The sequence below is a fragment of the Conger conger genome, chromosome 6 (assembly GCF_963514075.1).
Source record: "Conger conger chromosome 6, fConCon1.1, whole genome shotgun sequence".
NCBI lineage: Eukaryota > Metazoa > Chordata > Actinopteri > Anguilliformes > Congridae > Conger > Conger conger.
Window position 1 is genome coordinate 12,640,148 of NC_083765.1, and position 14,178 is coordinate 12,654,325.

The 14,178-nt window shown below is 41.2% G+C and overlaps 1 protein-coding gene across 1 annotated transcript in view; it reads left to right on the forward strand.

The window, feature by feature from the left end:
* The window catches only part of ptprja (protein tyrosine phosphatase receptor type Ja), a 45,106-nt gene that overhangs the window by 24,322 nt on the left and 6,606 nt on the right, over positions 1-14,178 (forward strand). Inside the window, 18 exon segments of the mRNA XM_061245245.1 lie at positions 911-1,171; positions 2,407-2,667; positions 3,378-3,638; positions 3,956-4,213; positions 4,937-5,194; positions 5,755-5,890; positions 5,893-6,014; positions 8,175-8,441; positions 9,200-9,460; positions 9,864-10,124; positions 10,437-10,673; positions 11,083-11,340; positions 11,610-11,753; positions 11,872-12,085; positions 12,729-12,847; positions 13,393-13,480; positions 13,697-13,800; positions 13,844-13,886. Coding sequence (XP_061101229.1) covers positions 911-1,171; positions 2,407-2,667; positions 3,378-3,638; positions 3,956-4,213; positions 4,937-5,194; positions 5,755-5,890; positions 5,893-6,014; positions 8,175-8,441; positions 9,200-9,460; positions 9,864-10,124; positions 10,437-10,673; positions 11,083-11,340; positions 11,610-11,753; positions 11,872-12,085; positions 12,729-12,847; positions 13,393-13,480; positions 13,697-13,800; positions 13,844-13,886 — 3,553 coding nt within the window.

The following is a 14,178-nucleotide window of genomic DNA, read 5'->3' on the forward strand; positions in this document are numbered from 1 at the left end:
TTGTTCCATGTATTTCTGTCAACTGTCATCACCACGGCCAGTTCAGATAATCTTTTGTGTGTTACCAGGATTGTGTGCTTCCCTTAGGCCTCTGATATATCCGTACATTCTCTACGGATAGCTGGACATTCTCTCTGGAAGGTTTGATGAATGTCCAACTATCTGTAGCTATCCGTAATGTGTTGATAGCTGTCTGATTTAAGCAGCTGTGCATTGAAACATATTTTGTATGAATGTCAGTGAAATAATAATACTGACACAATACTGACCTGGCGGTCGAACTGCACGTTCACGCCTGTTTTCCGTTCTGGTTCCTCAGTGGTGGAATGACTTGCCTACCACGGTCAGGACAGCAGAATCCCTCCCCCTATTTCGACGCAGACTAAAAACACACCTTTTCAAACTCTACCTTAGTCCTCCCTCCTGATTTTCCCTGCCCCCCTTTCTGATATCCCTATCCCTCTTGTCTAACCCCCAAAAAAAGAAATAAAAAAAAATTGCACTTTTGATGACTATATGTTTAGAACAGCACTTCATGTGTATTTTCCAAGTTATGGATGTGATGCTTTGACTTGTGGAAGAACCTATGCACTTGTAAGTCGCTTTGGATTAAAAGCATCTGCCAAATGACTAAAATGTAAAAATGTAAATGTAAAAGGTAATTATAGAGAATTACCCCCCCCCCCACCCCCCCCCCCCCACCCAGACCCCTTACAGCACCTGGGCACTTGATCAAACCGCCTCTTTCTGTCAACTTGTGCTTGCATGGCATAATGTACCAGATTCACTTAGTTCCCAATAATGGAACTGTGTGCTGTGCTGCTATCAAAACTGAATCATGTTTTTTATACATGTTTAGTATAAAATCTCCCACCACCTCCCCCCATTTCCCCCTCTCTGGCACGCACAGGACCTGATGTCATCAGGAACCTCTCTGTCACTGAAATAACCACGTCATCTGTGTCTCTGAACTGGACTGAGCCTCAGGGAAAGAGCTCAGTCTATAGAGTAGAGTGGAATGACAGCTCTGTAGCTATGAATGAAACCACAAGTCAAACGTCCATGAACATAACCGGGCTGACCGCTGGAGCTCAGTATATGTTCAGAGTGTTTGCGGTTGCTGGAAATAATCAAACCGCAGGAGATTCTGTCTATAAGACTCAGTACACAAGTAAGTCAACTTTTGCAGGATGGTGCCTCTTGTTGATTGTAAAAAAAAGAAAAGAAATAGTTTTTCAAACCTTTCAGAGAGAATGTCCAGTTTGCAGTTTTTTGTGTTGTCTATAATATTTGCTATCAAAGTATTTAAGCAAGCATAGCTTTTCTCATTATTTTTATTTTTTTCTTTCATTTTTGGTTCATCTATGTAACTTGTTCCTCGTGCATAATGGAAATCATTGTGTGATAAATTAGTGAGTTAAATTATTGTTCAGTACCGTTGCAATACCTGTGATATACCACCACAGCGGCAGCTAAGCAGGGCAGGACCCTGTTAGTACTGCTGTGAGAGGCCTGGGGGAAGAACGTGATTGCTGCTTGCAGTGCAGTTGGTGCGCCAGTAGAGGGCAGGTTTCTCTCTGGACCAATTAGAACAGCCGGTACCCCAGTCCTGTGATGGATGACATTGTGATTCAGGAGATGATTCCACAGGGGGTGAGACAATCGACTGAAGATGTCACAAATGGCCATATGGTTTGAAAACTTAACTCCTGATTTACTGCGGTCACTTGAGACACAGTGTAATACCATTCATCAGAAGAGTATCATGTTCATCATAGTCTCCTTGTAAAATTGCAAAATTGGCCATAAAGTTGTCCACCCCACAAATTACTGAGCGAACAGTCCCTCAATGCCTTGCAGTTCCCACCAGTCTCAGTTCCCCTGGGGTGTCACTGTAAATGTGATCAGAGTCATTGGGTTGACCTTCTTGGTTAAATAAAGGTCAATTAAATTATGAGCCTCAACAAATTGCAAAGGATGTGCAAAACTACAAAGTTGAATTCAGGAAACCTGCAATGAGCAATGGTCTAGCAGAGGTGTGTTTTTTTTTTTTTTAAATATGTAAACAGTGGTGGTGATGAGTTAATTCTTCCAAATGATAATGACTGATAAGTGGGCAGGAAGCTAAGCCACATACAGTATGTGTGGATGAACAAATGGCTGCAGGAACGTTATTTAACCTGAGATCACAATCATCAGCTTGTGTGCCAGAAGGCCTACAATATTTCCCTTTTTCATTTCTATGAACTTTTTAGATACTTGTAAATTGCACAATCTACTGCAAAATCTGAATGTACAACAATGCTGGTTGTTGAATTCCAACTGGAATTGATCATGTTTTTGATACATGTTTAGTATAAAATCTCCCACCACCTCCCCCCATTTCCCCCTCTCTGGCATGCACAGGACCTGATGTCATCAGGAACCTCTCTGTCACTGAAATCACCACGTCATCTGTGTCTCTGAGCTGGACTGAGCCTCAGGGAAAGAGCTCAGTCTATAGAGTAGAGTGGAATGACAGCTCTGTAGCTATGAATGGAACCACAAGTCAAACGTCCATGAACATAACCGGGCTGACCGCTGGAGCTCAGTATATGTTCAGAGTGTTTGCGGTTGCTGGAGATAATCAAACTGCAGGAGATTTTGTCAGTACGACTCAGTACGCAAGTAAGTGTTTGCTCAGCATTGACGTGGGGATCCTGATGGTAAAGACGTGAGACAATAAACTGGAATGTTTTGTTTTCACTCTCTGCTCCAGAAAACAAACAGGTGAAATAAAACAATCACTATGTGGTTAAAGTGCCGAATTTTAGCTTATGTATCATTAGCAGGGTGAATGCCGAAGTATGTAGGAACATCTTGTCTGCTCAGATTCAAGCAAATGCATCAAACCTAAGTGGACAATGCTTTATATGCTTTATTGTGCAACAGGACAATGATCCAAAACATACAGCCAAAACAACCAATAATTTTCTTCTGGCCAAAAAGTGTAATGTTCTTGACAGGCCAAGTCAATGGCCTGACCTTGATTCAATTGATCATGCATTTCACTCACTGAAGACCAGACTGAAGGCAAACAGCTCCGAAACAAGCAGGAAGAGGGCTGCCTCATAGGTCTGGCAGAGCTTCAGCAGGGAATATATCCAGCATCTGGTGATGTCTGTGGGTCATGGACTTCAGGCAGTCATTGTTTCCAAGTTACAAGTGTTTGCAAAGGATTTCCAAAGAAATATTGAATATGATGACATAATTTCAGTTTATTTTGATTTGTCCAATAACTTTTTGTCCCCTAAAATTGGGGGGGCTATGTATGAAAAGGTAATCGTTCATGCAATATGGATGTAAAAACCCCATTTCCCCCTCTCTGGCACGCACAGAACCTGATGTCATCAGGAACCTCTCTGTCACTGAAATCACCACGTCATCTGTGTATCTGAGCTGGACCGAGCCCCAGGGAAAGAGCTCAGTCTATAGAGTAGAGTGGAATGACAGCTCTGTAGCTATGAATGAAACCACAAGTCAAACGTCCATGAACATAACCGGGCTGACCGCTGGAGCTCAGTATGTGTTCAGAGTGTTTGCAGTTGCTGGAGATAATCAAACCGCAGGAGATTCTGTCAGTAAGACTCAGTACACAAGTAAGTGTTTGATCAGCATTGATGTGGGCATCCTGATGGTATTTGCTTTCCTGCAAAGGAGTTGGTTGATTAAAAATAACTATATAAAAAGCAATGACTTTCATAAAACCTTTCCCATTAATGAAGGTGATTCTACGGGGCATAGCAGATCATAAGCATATATTTAATGTGTCTTTGCATGTGTTGTGTGTGTCTGTGTTTGTTTATGATTTTTTCCACTGCAACGGCAATCATCAAAACAGCAATTAATGTGGTTTAGCAGTGAATTACAGATTAATGTCAAAACTCTAATTTGTTTACTTTTTTTCACCTATTAGAACCAAAAATGCCATCAAACGTGAAGGCTGTTGGCAGCACAACGAATATGACAGTGACCTGGAGCAGTTCCAGTGGGGATAATTCTTCCTACAAGGTTAAGATCTTCAATAGCAGCAGTGTGCTGATAGGCAACAGAACTGTGTCGTCCATTCAGCCAGTAGTGTTCTCCAACCTAAGGCCGGGGCATCTGTACATCGTTAAAGTCATCATCCACAGTGGGCCCTTCAGTGCGTCGTCAAACATAACAAATGCAACATGTAAGCAACTGCTATTCCACTCTAATTTCTTATCTGTTGTAGGTCTACACATGCAAAAGAGTAGAGTCTAAATGTGTCAAATAGTAGAGTAGAATTTAAACATCTTATAGAGACTCAATCAGTTATAAAGTAGAGTCAAAAGGTGTTATACACTCTCAATCTGTTTTATAACTGAATCTAAACAAGTTATATTCGTTCAATCAGTTATAAAGTAGAGTCGAAAGGTGTTATACACTCTCAATCTGTTATAGAGTAGTTCCTAAATCTGTTATAGAGTCGATTCTTAACCCAAGGGCATCCAATCTCTGAAAAGGGCAGGTGTGGGTGCAGGTTTCTATTTTATCCCACCACTACGACACCGGATTCTACTTATCAAGATGTTGGTTGAAGACCACGTTTAGGTAATTAGTTGAATAGTGCTAGGCTAAAACAAAACACCCTTGCTATAAGGTCTCAGTCTGTTATAGAGTTGAGCTTAACCCTGTTTATGGTAGAGTCTAAACCTGTTATTTTATTATGGGACAGCACACTAATTACAGTATCTGAAAGCCAGATGGAATGATACTGGGCTCCAGAACAACATGGAAATGAAAATGGGGAAAAAATATGATTAAAATTGATATTGAGAAACTAATGCAGGAAGATAAATGAATTGGTCTCAGGGTGACTTGCATCTGAGAATGTTAAAACTGTTCTCATATTTGATTATTTTAATTACTGCAGATCCAAACCCACCTGAAGCCATTAGGGTGGAGGAACAGACCACCATTTCCATTAACATCAGCTGGGGAAGACCGGTGCACATGGACCCGGGCCAGTACAACTTCACCGTATTCCGATCTGATCACCAGCCCATGACACTTGCAGACAACTGGGCTCTTGTGGAGAACCTTACATCTGGAACCCAGTACAACATCTCCGTGGCAACTGTGGGTCCATTGGGATACCAGAGCGTGCCAGTCCAGATATCAGCCACCACCAGTGAGTGGCCCTAAAACCTAAACGCACCCATGATTGATATTACACTCACAAAAACATTCATAAATATGGTTTATCATCTTCCCCTACAGTACAGTAATTATTATAACATTGTATAGAGTTTCTGGAAACTCCAAGTTATTTTATAATGTCATTTATTACCTTGACTAAGCATCACTAATGTATGTTTCACTGATGTGTAATGCTGTTATTAATATTAATGCTCTATAAAGCATTAATAATGGCTTTTATGGAGCATTAACAACTATACCATATTCTAAGGTTTTGCCCAATAAGTTCTCTGTAGCAGTGCATATTATTTTGTTGATTGATGTTGTCTATTTATCAGAAAAAGAGACCACTAACTACCACTGCAAAATTCACCTAGCCTGGGGTGAAATTCTGGTTATGTTTTTTGCACTTTGTGTTGTTTGCCACAACGCCTTTTTCTTCATGGACAACTGCAGATAATTAATGGAATTTGGGCCATCAGGCAGTATATTAGCCCTGCCTCTGGGGCATTTCTTAAATTTTTTAGGAGTAACACATAATTTCTCATTCAGGACCCCAGCCTGTGAGTAATTTGCGGGGTAAAGAGATCACTACATCCAGTATCACGCTGATTTGGGACCAGCCAGAAAGGAGCATTACACCTACTATGTCAGGGTGGCAGGCCCCAATGGCACCCAGAGTAACCAAACTGTGAACAGTACCAGTGAGAGAATAGAGAAACTGCAGTCGGGGTACAACCACACATTTACCGTCACCACTCTGACAGCCGATGGCACCCCAGCCTCCCCTCAGTCCATCAGTTTATTCACAAGGAAGTGTTGTCAAGCCCTGAAAGACAGACATCATTCCCACTTCAACCTCTAATTCCTCCCAGTTGTTTCATCAGCAGAAAGTCCCAGGTTCAGTTAAAATTTCAATGTAACTTTGATGTACAAATTAATTTATTAATTTGAGCGATACTTCAGTTATACAGTTCAGTGCTTGTTGAACTTACCCAACTGTTTTCATTACATAAATATATATTACTCAATAACATATTTATGTCTAAGCCAAAAAGGACAAATGTTGATTGAATCCAAATCTGCGACTCATATACAGTCAGGTCCATAAATATTGGGACATCGACACAATTCTCCTCTTTTTGGCTCTATACACCACCACAATGGATTTGAAATGAAACGAACAAGATATGCTTTAGCTGCAGACTTTCAGCTTTAATTTGAGGGTATTTACATCCAAATCAGGTGAACAGTTTCTATATGTGCCTCCCACTTTTTAAGGGACAATTGGCTGCTCAGCTGTTTCATAGCCAGGTGTGTGTTATTCCCTCATTATCTCATTTACAAGGAGCAGATAAAAGGTCTAGAGTTAATTTCAAGTGTGCTATTGGCATTTGGAATCTGTTGCTGTCAACTCTCAATATGAGATCCAAAGAGCTGTCACTATCAGTGAAGCAAGCCATCATTAGGCTGAAAAATCAAAACAAACCCATCAGAGAGATAGCAAAAACATTAAGTGTGGCCAAATCAACTTCTTAAAAAGAAAGAACGCACCGGTGAGCTCAGCAACACCAAAAGACCCGGAAGACCACGGAAAACAACTGTGGTGGATGACAGAAGAATTCTTTCCCTGGTGAAGAAAAACCCCTTCACAACAGTTGGCCAGATCAAGACTCACCAGGAGGTAGGTGTATGTGTGTCAAAGTCAACAATCAAGAGAAGACTTCACCAGAGTGAATACAGAGGATTCACCACAAGATTTAAACCATTGGCGAGCCTCAAAAACAGGAAGACCACATTAGAGTTTGCCAAACTACAGCTAAAAAAGCCTTTACAGTTCTGGAACAACATCCTATGGACAGATAAGACAAAGATCAACTTGTACCAGAATGATGGGAAGAGAATAGTATGGAGAAGGAAAGGAACTGCTCATGATCCAAAACATACCACCTCATCAGTGAAGCATGGTGGTGGTCATGTCATGGTGTGTGCATGTATGGCTGCCAATTGAACTGGTTCCCTTGGATTTATTGATGATGTGACTGCTGACAAAAGCAGCAGGATGAATTCTGAAGTGGCAATACTATCAGCTAAATGCTTCAGAACTGGAATTGGATGGCACTTCACAGTGCAGATGGAAAAAAAAAGCATACCGCGAAAGCAACCAAAGAGTTTTTTAAGGCAAAGAAGTGGAATGTTATGCAATGGCCAAGTCAATCACCTGACCTGAATCCGATTGAACATGCATTTCACTTGCTGAAGACAAAACTGAAGGCAAAATGCCCCAAGAACAAGCAGGAACTGAAGACAGTTGCAGTAGAGGCCTGGCAGAGCATCACCAGGGATGAAACCCAGCATTTGGTGATGTCTATGCGTTCCAGACTTCAGGCTGTAATTGACTGCAAAGGATTTGCAACCAAGTATTAAAAAGTGAAAGTTTGATTTATGATTGTTAGTTTGTCCCATTACTTTTGGTCCCTTAAAAAGTGGGAGGCACATATACAAACTGTTGTAATTCCTACACCGTTCACCTGATTTGGATGTAAATACCCTCAAATTAAAGCTGAAAGTCTGCAGTTAAAGCACATCTTGTTCGTTTCATTTCAAATCCATTGTGGTGGTGTATAGAGCCAAAAAGAGGAGAATTGTGTCGATGTCCCAATATTTATGGACCTGACTGTACATTAGAAATACATGAGTAAATATTACTATGCATCTAGTTCAGCAAGTTGTTAAGCTAGGTCAGGGCCCACACACCATTACTCACACACTCATACCTATGGGCAATTTAGAATCTCCAGTTAGCCGACTGCATGTCTTTGGACTGTGGGAAGAAAACGGAGTGGCCTGCAGACACCCATGTGGGACACACAGCAGGGATTCAAACTCGATATCTTCTTTCTTGGAGGTGACAGGGCTATTCACTGCAGCACCCGCAAGTCATTCACTCTTCTGAATTGTTATATTTGCAGGGCCCTTTCCTGTTACAGGATTAAATGCTGTCACGCAGAACACCAGCACTGTGTATCTGAGCTGGAAGAAACCGCAGGGGTACCAGCATTACTACACTTACAGGGTGGAGACCACTCAGTGCACATCTGCCCCGAAGAACCAATCAGAGAACAGTGAAAGCACCTATGTCACAGATCTGAGATCAGGTTCCAACTGCTCCTTCACAGTGTATTCCCAGGTTGGGAACAAAATTGAGGGAGAGGCAGTTTCAATCTCTCAATACACAAGTAAGCCTTCTCAGGCCTCCATTTACTGTCCTGAATATGAATATATATATAACAAAAACATTAAATCATTTTAAACTTCAGTGGCATGCCATCTGCATTGCCATCGACTGCATTCCCTGCAGTCCTTATTCCATTTGATCATTGTGCTCTCATCCACAATAATGACTGTTACAACCAGTTTGCCGTCTACAGTGATCAATGTGATCATCATAATGCATGTATGACTTGGAAGTGATGTTCAATCATATTGTGAAACAAGTTCAGATTTCTAACTTGTATGTCTGTATCATCCTGGCCGGGAAACTTATAGCCTGTTTTTTTAAATATTTTATGCCAACTGGGGGCACTCCTGAGTATGTGATATATATGTGCCTATGCCTCAATATATATTTTTCTCCTTTGCTTTAAGGATTGTTTTCCTAATGCACTTGAAATGTGACAGTATTATTCTGAATATTCTGAAAGCAAATTCTATTCCTGACCATTGTTTGATATCCTTCTCCCTAATTGATAAAAAGAGCATTCATATTTCATATTCATATTTCATATAAGATATTTGATATTTTAATATGATTTGCTGTAAAGCTTAAGTATAATTACAGTTCAACTGTTAATTATTATGAAATTAACTTTCTCTCTCTCTCTCTTTCTTTCACATGCACACACACATACAAACATCTACACACTCACACACACACACTCACACACACACACACACACACACACACACACACACACATATGTCCACACGTACACAGAGCCTGAGAAACTAACACCCTCAGTTTCATCCCACACAAATGATTCCATCACTGTGACATGGGATTCTCCCAGTGGCACTGTAGAAAGGTATGTGGTTAACCTGACCAGCAGTGATGGGGAGAATTCAGCAAAGGAACTGAGCTCCTCTAACCAGTCCTATGAGTTTCCTGGCCTGATGGCTGGGAAGATATACACTGTCAAACTGAAGACAGTCAGTGGGCCCTTCACAGAGGAATCGGAGCCAGTTCTAAATGCAACTTGTGAGTACCATGCACATATGAGCTTACAGAACTGAGCCCAGGCTTACTGAGCTAAGGGATAAAATAGGCGTGTGTACAGTAATGGGAATCCATTTTTGGGGGGTTTGGACACCTTCATTCATGTTCCAGGGGTTGACTAGCTGGCCATACTGTCATAGATGTACAAGCTTTAGTGGCACATGCTGTGGTGCAAGGTAGGCAGAATTTAGCTAGGCCTGGTCAAACAGTAATCTGCTACACTAGCCCTGTCTGGACTCCTTTGTAAGGTCTTTTAATTCTATTATTTTGATCAGTTATCACTCTCACCTTCATTCAAAGCAGGTTTGTTAAACTTAATTAATCTCCCAGATCCTGGACTGCAGATCATTCTATTAAATGCATTGTTGTGCGTCTCTATCCCCAGATCCAAACCAGCCCGGACCAATCAAATTAAAGAAGAAGACCACCGACTCCATTGCTGTAGAATGGGGTGAAGCCCCTGGCATGGTCAAGGGCTCTTTCAACTACAGAGTCTTCTACCAGCCGTCTGCCAACCTCACCATCACCCAGAATAACACAATCATTCTGACAGGCCTGCATCCTGGAACTGCCTACAACATCTCTGTCACCTCACTTGGCCCGTTGAGCCTTTTCAGCCTGCCAGTCCACAATCAAGAGGTCACAAGTGAGCACTCTTTCACACCTCTTCATGTATGCCGAGTAGGGCATGCTAAATGTGTGCATGCATGTGTGTGCATGTGTGTGTGTGCGCGTTGTGTCAGTGTGCATGCAGATGCCTGTCTATATGCATGCATGAGCTTGCTTAGGTGAATATCTGTGTAGGAACAGGACAAAGATTCTTCTAAAGATTCCACTGATTAGCAGCACAATAGACTGCATCTGTGATTGAAGCCACTCTGAACTTCAATTTATACTGAAAGGCAGTCTTGTTTTACCCTTGGATCAAATGTTTGTATATATTGTCCCGTCCTACCAGGACCAAAGAAAGTTTCAAATCTCGAAGTGAATTCAACATCTGTGGATGAGGTTACTCTACAATGGAAAGCCAGCAGATACCGCTACAGAGTGGAAACAGCAAACATCTCAAACGAGACAAGCCTGAATCATTACCAAGTGAGGAATCTCACTCCTGGAACCAACTACACTTTCAGCGTAAGAACATTGGCATTTGATGGGACAGAGGGAGGTCCGAGATATGTGAATGTCTGCACAGGTGAGGGTCTTGTGTCATTTTATTGGTCTGGCTTCAGCCTTTTTTGGACATTATAAAAGTGTGCTTATTTTTATGCAATTATTTGTGCCCCAGTATAGCAGTCTAACTCCTGGGGATAATATACTGTAATAGAAATACACTATAGTCCCCTAATTATGTGCAGTGAGTTGAATGTAATTTATTATGTTGGTATGGATGTTTGTATGGAAGGAAAGCAGAAAGGCAGGCACTGAAGTTAATTTGGCCTTTCCACATTCCCACTGAAACAAGATGAACTATTCCTGAGGCATACATTTGCTCCGCGAAATGTCGATTCAACACTTTCTTATCTTGTAACCTGTTGTTGTCCCAGCTGTCTCACAACATTTTGCTTGTATTTGCTGATGATGGATGTGGCTGTGTTTTAAAGACGCGGCTCCCGTGACTGATCTGAGCTGCAGCGGACCCAACCTCACTCAGGCCATGCTCATGCTCTCATGGACCAAACCCAGGGGCGCCAACGAAGGGTTTCAGGTTAATTCAAATAGTGTAGGACAGTGCCAAGACTCCTGCTCTCACAACCTGACCGGTCTCCTGTACAATGAAGCGTACACTGTGAAGATCTGGACCTGGGGCTGTGGGAAAAATAGTGCCATCACTGAGATAACCTGCAAGACAGGTATCACAGGTACGTGATCTGTACCGTACTACCATTGTAGTACCATTGTATCCCATTACCGCAGATGGCGAATTAGTCAAAGTCTGAAATGTAACACCCGGCTGCTGAGGGCATTTATCTGTTTGGTGGCCGCCTTCCATGTTACTTTTATCCCTTTGAAAAAAGGTTTATTTTTTCAACTTATTTTATTTAAAAAAAAATGTTCTCTAAAATATTCGAGCAACTGACAATGACCCATGTCAGCGAGCTTAAGGTTTTGACTTTTCTACTTCTTTAAGTTCCACCTGTTCCTGACACTGCGGACGTGTCCATCGGTGGGAAAGAGTACAATAGATTTACTCTGCAACTGAAGCCCAATCTCTTCAATGATTCTAATGGCCCAATCAAGAGCTATGGGGTGCTGGTGACATCACAACTAAAGAGTATGCTTCTCCATTTGTCCTTTGTTCAAATGAAGTTTTATTTTACTCCGCCTGGGCTGTGGCCTGCTGTAGGCAGGTTTTTAATGTGTGTACGGTCTGTCTGTATGTTTTGAATTAGGCCTGTCAGGTGAAAATAAGTCATCGTTGCAGAACTACTTAACTAAAACGTATGAGGACTGGACAGTAGAGCGCACCACTACGTACCTAGCTGTTATAAAGGACATGGAGAGCAGAAACCGGAATGGTGACGATGGCCGTGTTGTTGTAGTGGGAGATGGCACTAAGTCACACTCGTATAACAACGGACCACTGAGTGCATTAGGAACTTACAGGTATGGCAAGCTTGGCAACACAAAGTTAGAAGTTTGGGTCCATATTCGGAATTATACTGAATACTCTTTTATGCCATGAGGATATTTGTATAACTAAGGTACAATCAATCAGAGGAATCCCTAGGACATCATGAGATGATCCACTCTCAGCTGATTGGGTGATGCAATGACTGCATACAGTATACATCACCCCGTGAGATTTCTGACCACAACCAACATCTCTGTTCTGAGAGATGCTGAGAGATTGATTTAAGCTACAATGGCAGATGAAGAATAAATTATATTCATATAAAATAATAATGTTTACATTTTATACAAATATTCCATATAAATATGTTATAAAATGTCATATTTTAAATAAAATAATGTGACAATATTGGTAATTCACTACATGACAGTTATTGTAACACATAACCCAAGTTACAATTAAGGTCATTTGCAGTTTCACCCATATGACCTAAAGAAGTGTAAAATATAATGTGCACACTCATTTCCACTCTATGCATTGTTTTAAAAATTAGTTATCAGTTGTTAGAGTATCAATATTCTCTAAGGTCTGGATAAGAGCATCTGCTAAATGCCTGTAATGTAATGTAATGTAATATAAACTGACTAATAATTCATCTGTTTCTCCTGACTTCAGTTTTGCTGTTGTTATCTTTACCAATCTGGAACTAAACAATGGAATTGTGTCTGTTGGGAAATCGTTCTTCTCCATATCAGAGTTCAGTCATGAAGAAATTTTCCTACCAGTAAATCCAGGTATATATCTAGATGTTGCTGACAGAAAACACAGCTCTGTGTCAGTATTCAGAAGCTAAATGACAGTTGACCTTTCTCAATTAAATTCAGTTATGTTTCATTGGCAGTAAATACAGTACAAAAGTACAATATAACCTTCCATACTGGGACAGTAGTTGTTTGCAATAGGCCCATATAGGTGCAGTCCAGAGAGCTAACCCCTTTCTACTCAACTTATGAGAGTGTGTCTGGTAAATGCAGCAGTTTAAGCAGGAAAACACCTAAACAGATGTTGATCTCTCCAGACCTGAGTTCTGAGCCTCTCTCTCTCTCTCTCTCTCTCTCTCTCTCTCTCTCTCCCTCTCTCTCTCTCTCCCCCCCCTCTCCCCCCTCTCTCTCTCTCTCTCTCTCTCCCTCTCTCTCTCTCTCTCTCTCTCTCTCCTCTCTCTCTCTCTCTCCCCCCCTCTCTCCCCCCCCTCTCTCTCTCTCTCTCTCTCTCTCTCCCCCCCTCTCTCTCTCCCCCCCTCTCTCCCTCTCTCTCTCTCTCTCTCTCTCTCTCTCTCCAGTGGTTGTCGGTGGTGCTGCAGGTGGAACTCTTGCTGTTCTACTGATTCTTATCATTGCTACAGTGATTGCAGCAATCTGGCTTAAAAGGTGAGAACCCTTTCAAAAATGAGATCCTTGATAGGAGTAAGCAAAACAATGTAAAGCAAGTACAAACTATGTACCCGATGTCTAAAGACAGGCTGGACCCTCAGTTCAGGTTCATGGCCCTGGCTATGACAAAGCAGCTGGATAACATGGATGTATTTACTTTGCATGAATAAGTAAATAATCACCTTTTAAATCATGCATGTGACTTTTTTTCAGACTTTCCAAAAAACAATCATCAGAGGTCCCACTTTACTCTATAAGGTTATTTTCTTCCATTTATTTACATGTAATTATATTTATGAAACTGTTTCTGTTTTACAGTGTGCACATTGATGCACATACTTTACCATATTAACCTGTTTGCTTTTTGTTGTTTTTGTTATTGTTCTTTTTTCAGAGCAAAAGTGTGAGTAATTTCTATATTACTATCAGCCTGTGCTTAAAGTTATCCCTGAAGTATAGATGGACTATAGATTATAACTTGTTATTTTAAATAATAAGACATTCTGGAGTTGCAGCTGAACGTATGATACTCAGGATATTTGATCATGCTAAAATAATTCATTATCGTGGCATATTAACTTTTCTGGAGGGTTAGTGGCATTAGGACTTTGCTTTCTGGGCTATAGCTGTTGCTTTTGCACACCAAGTCAATGCACTTAATGGTCATTTGTTCAGCACTTTCTTCATACTTCATT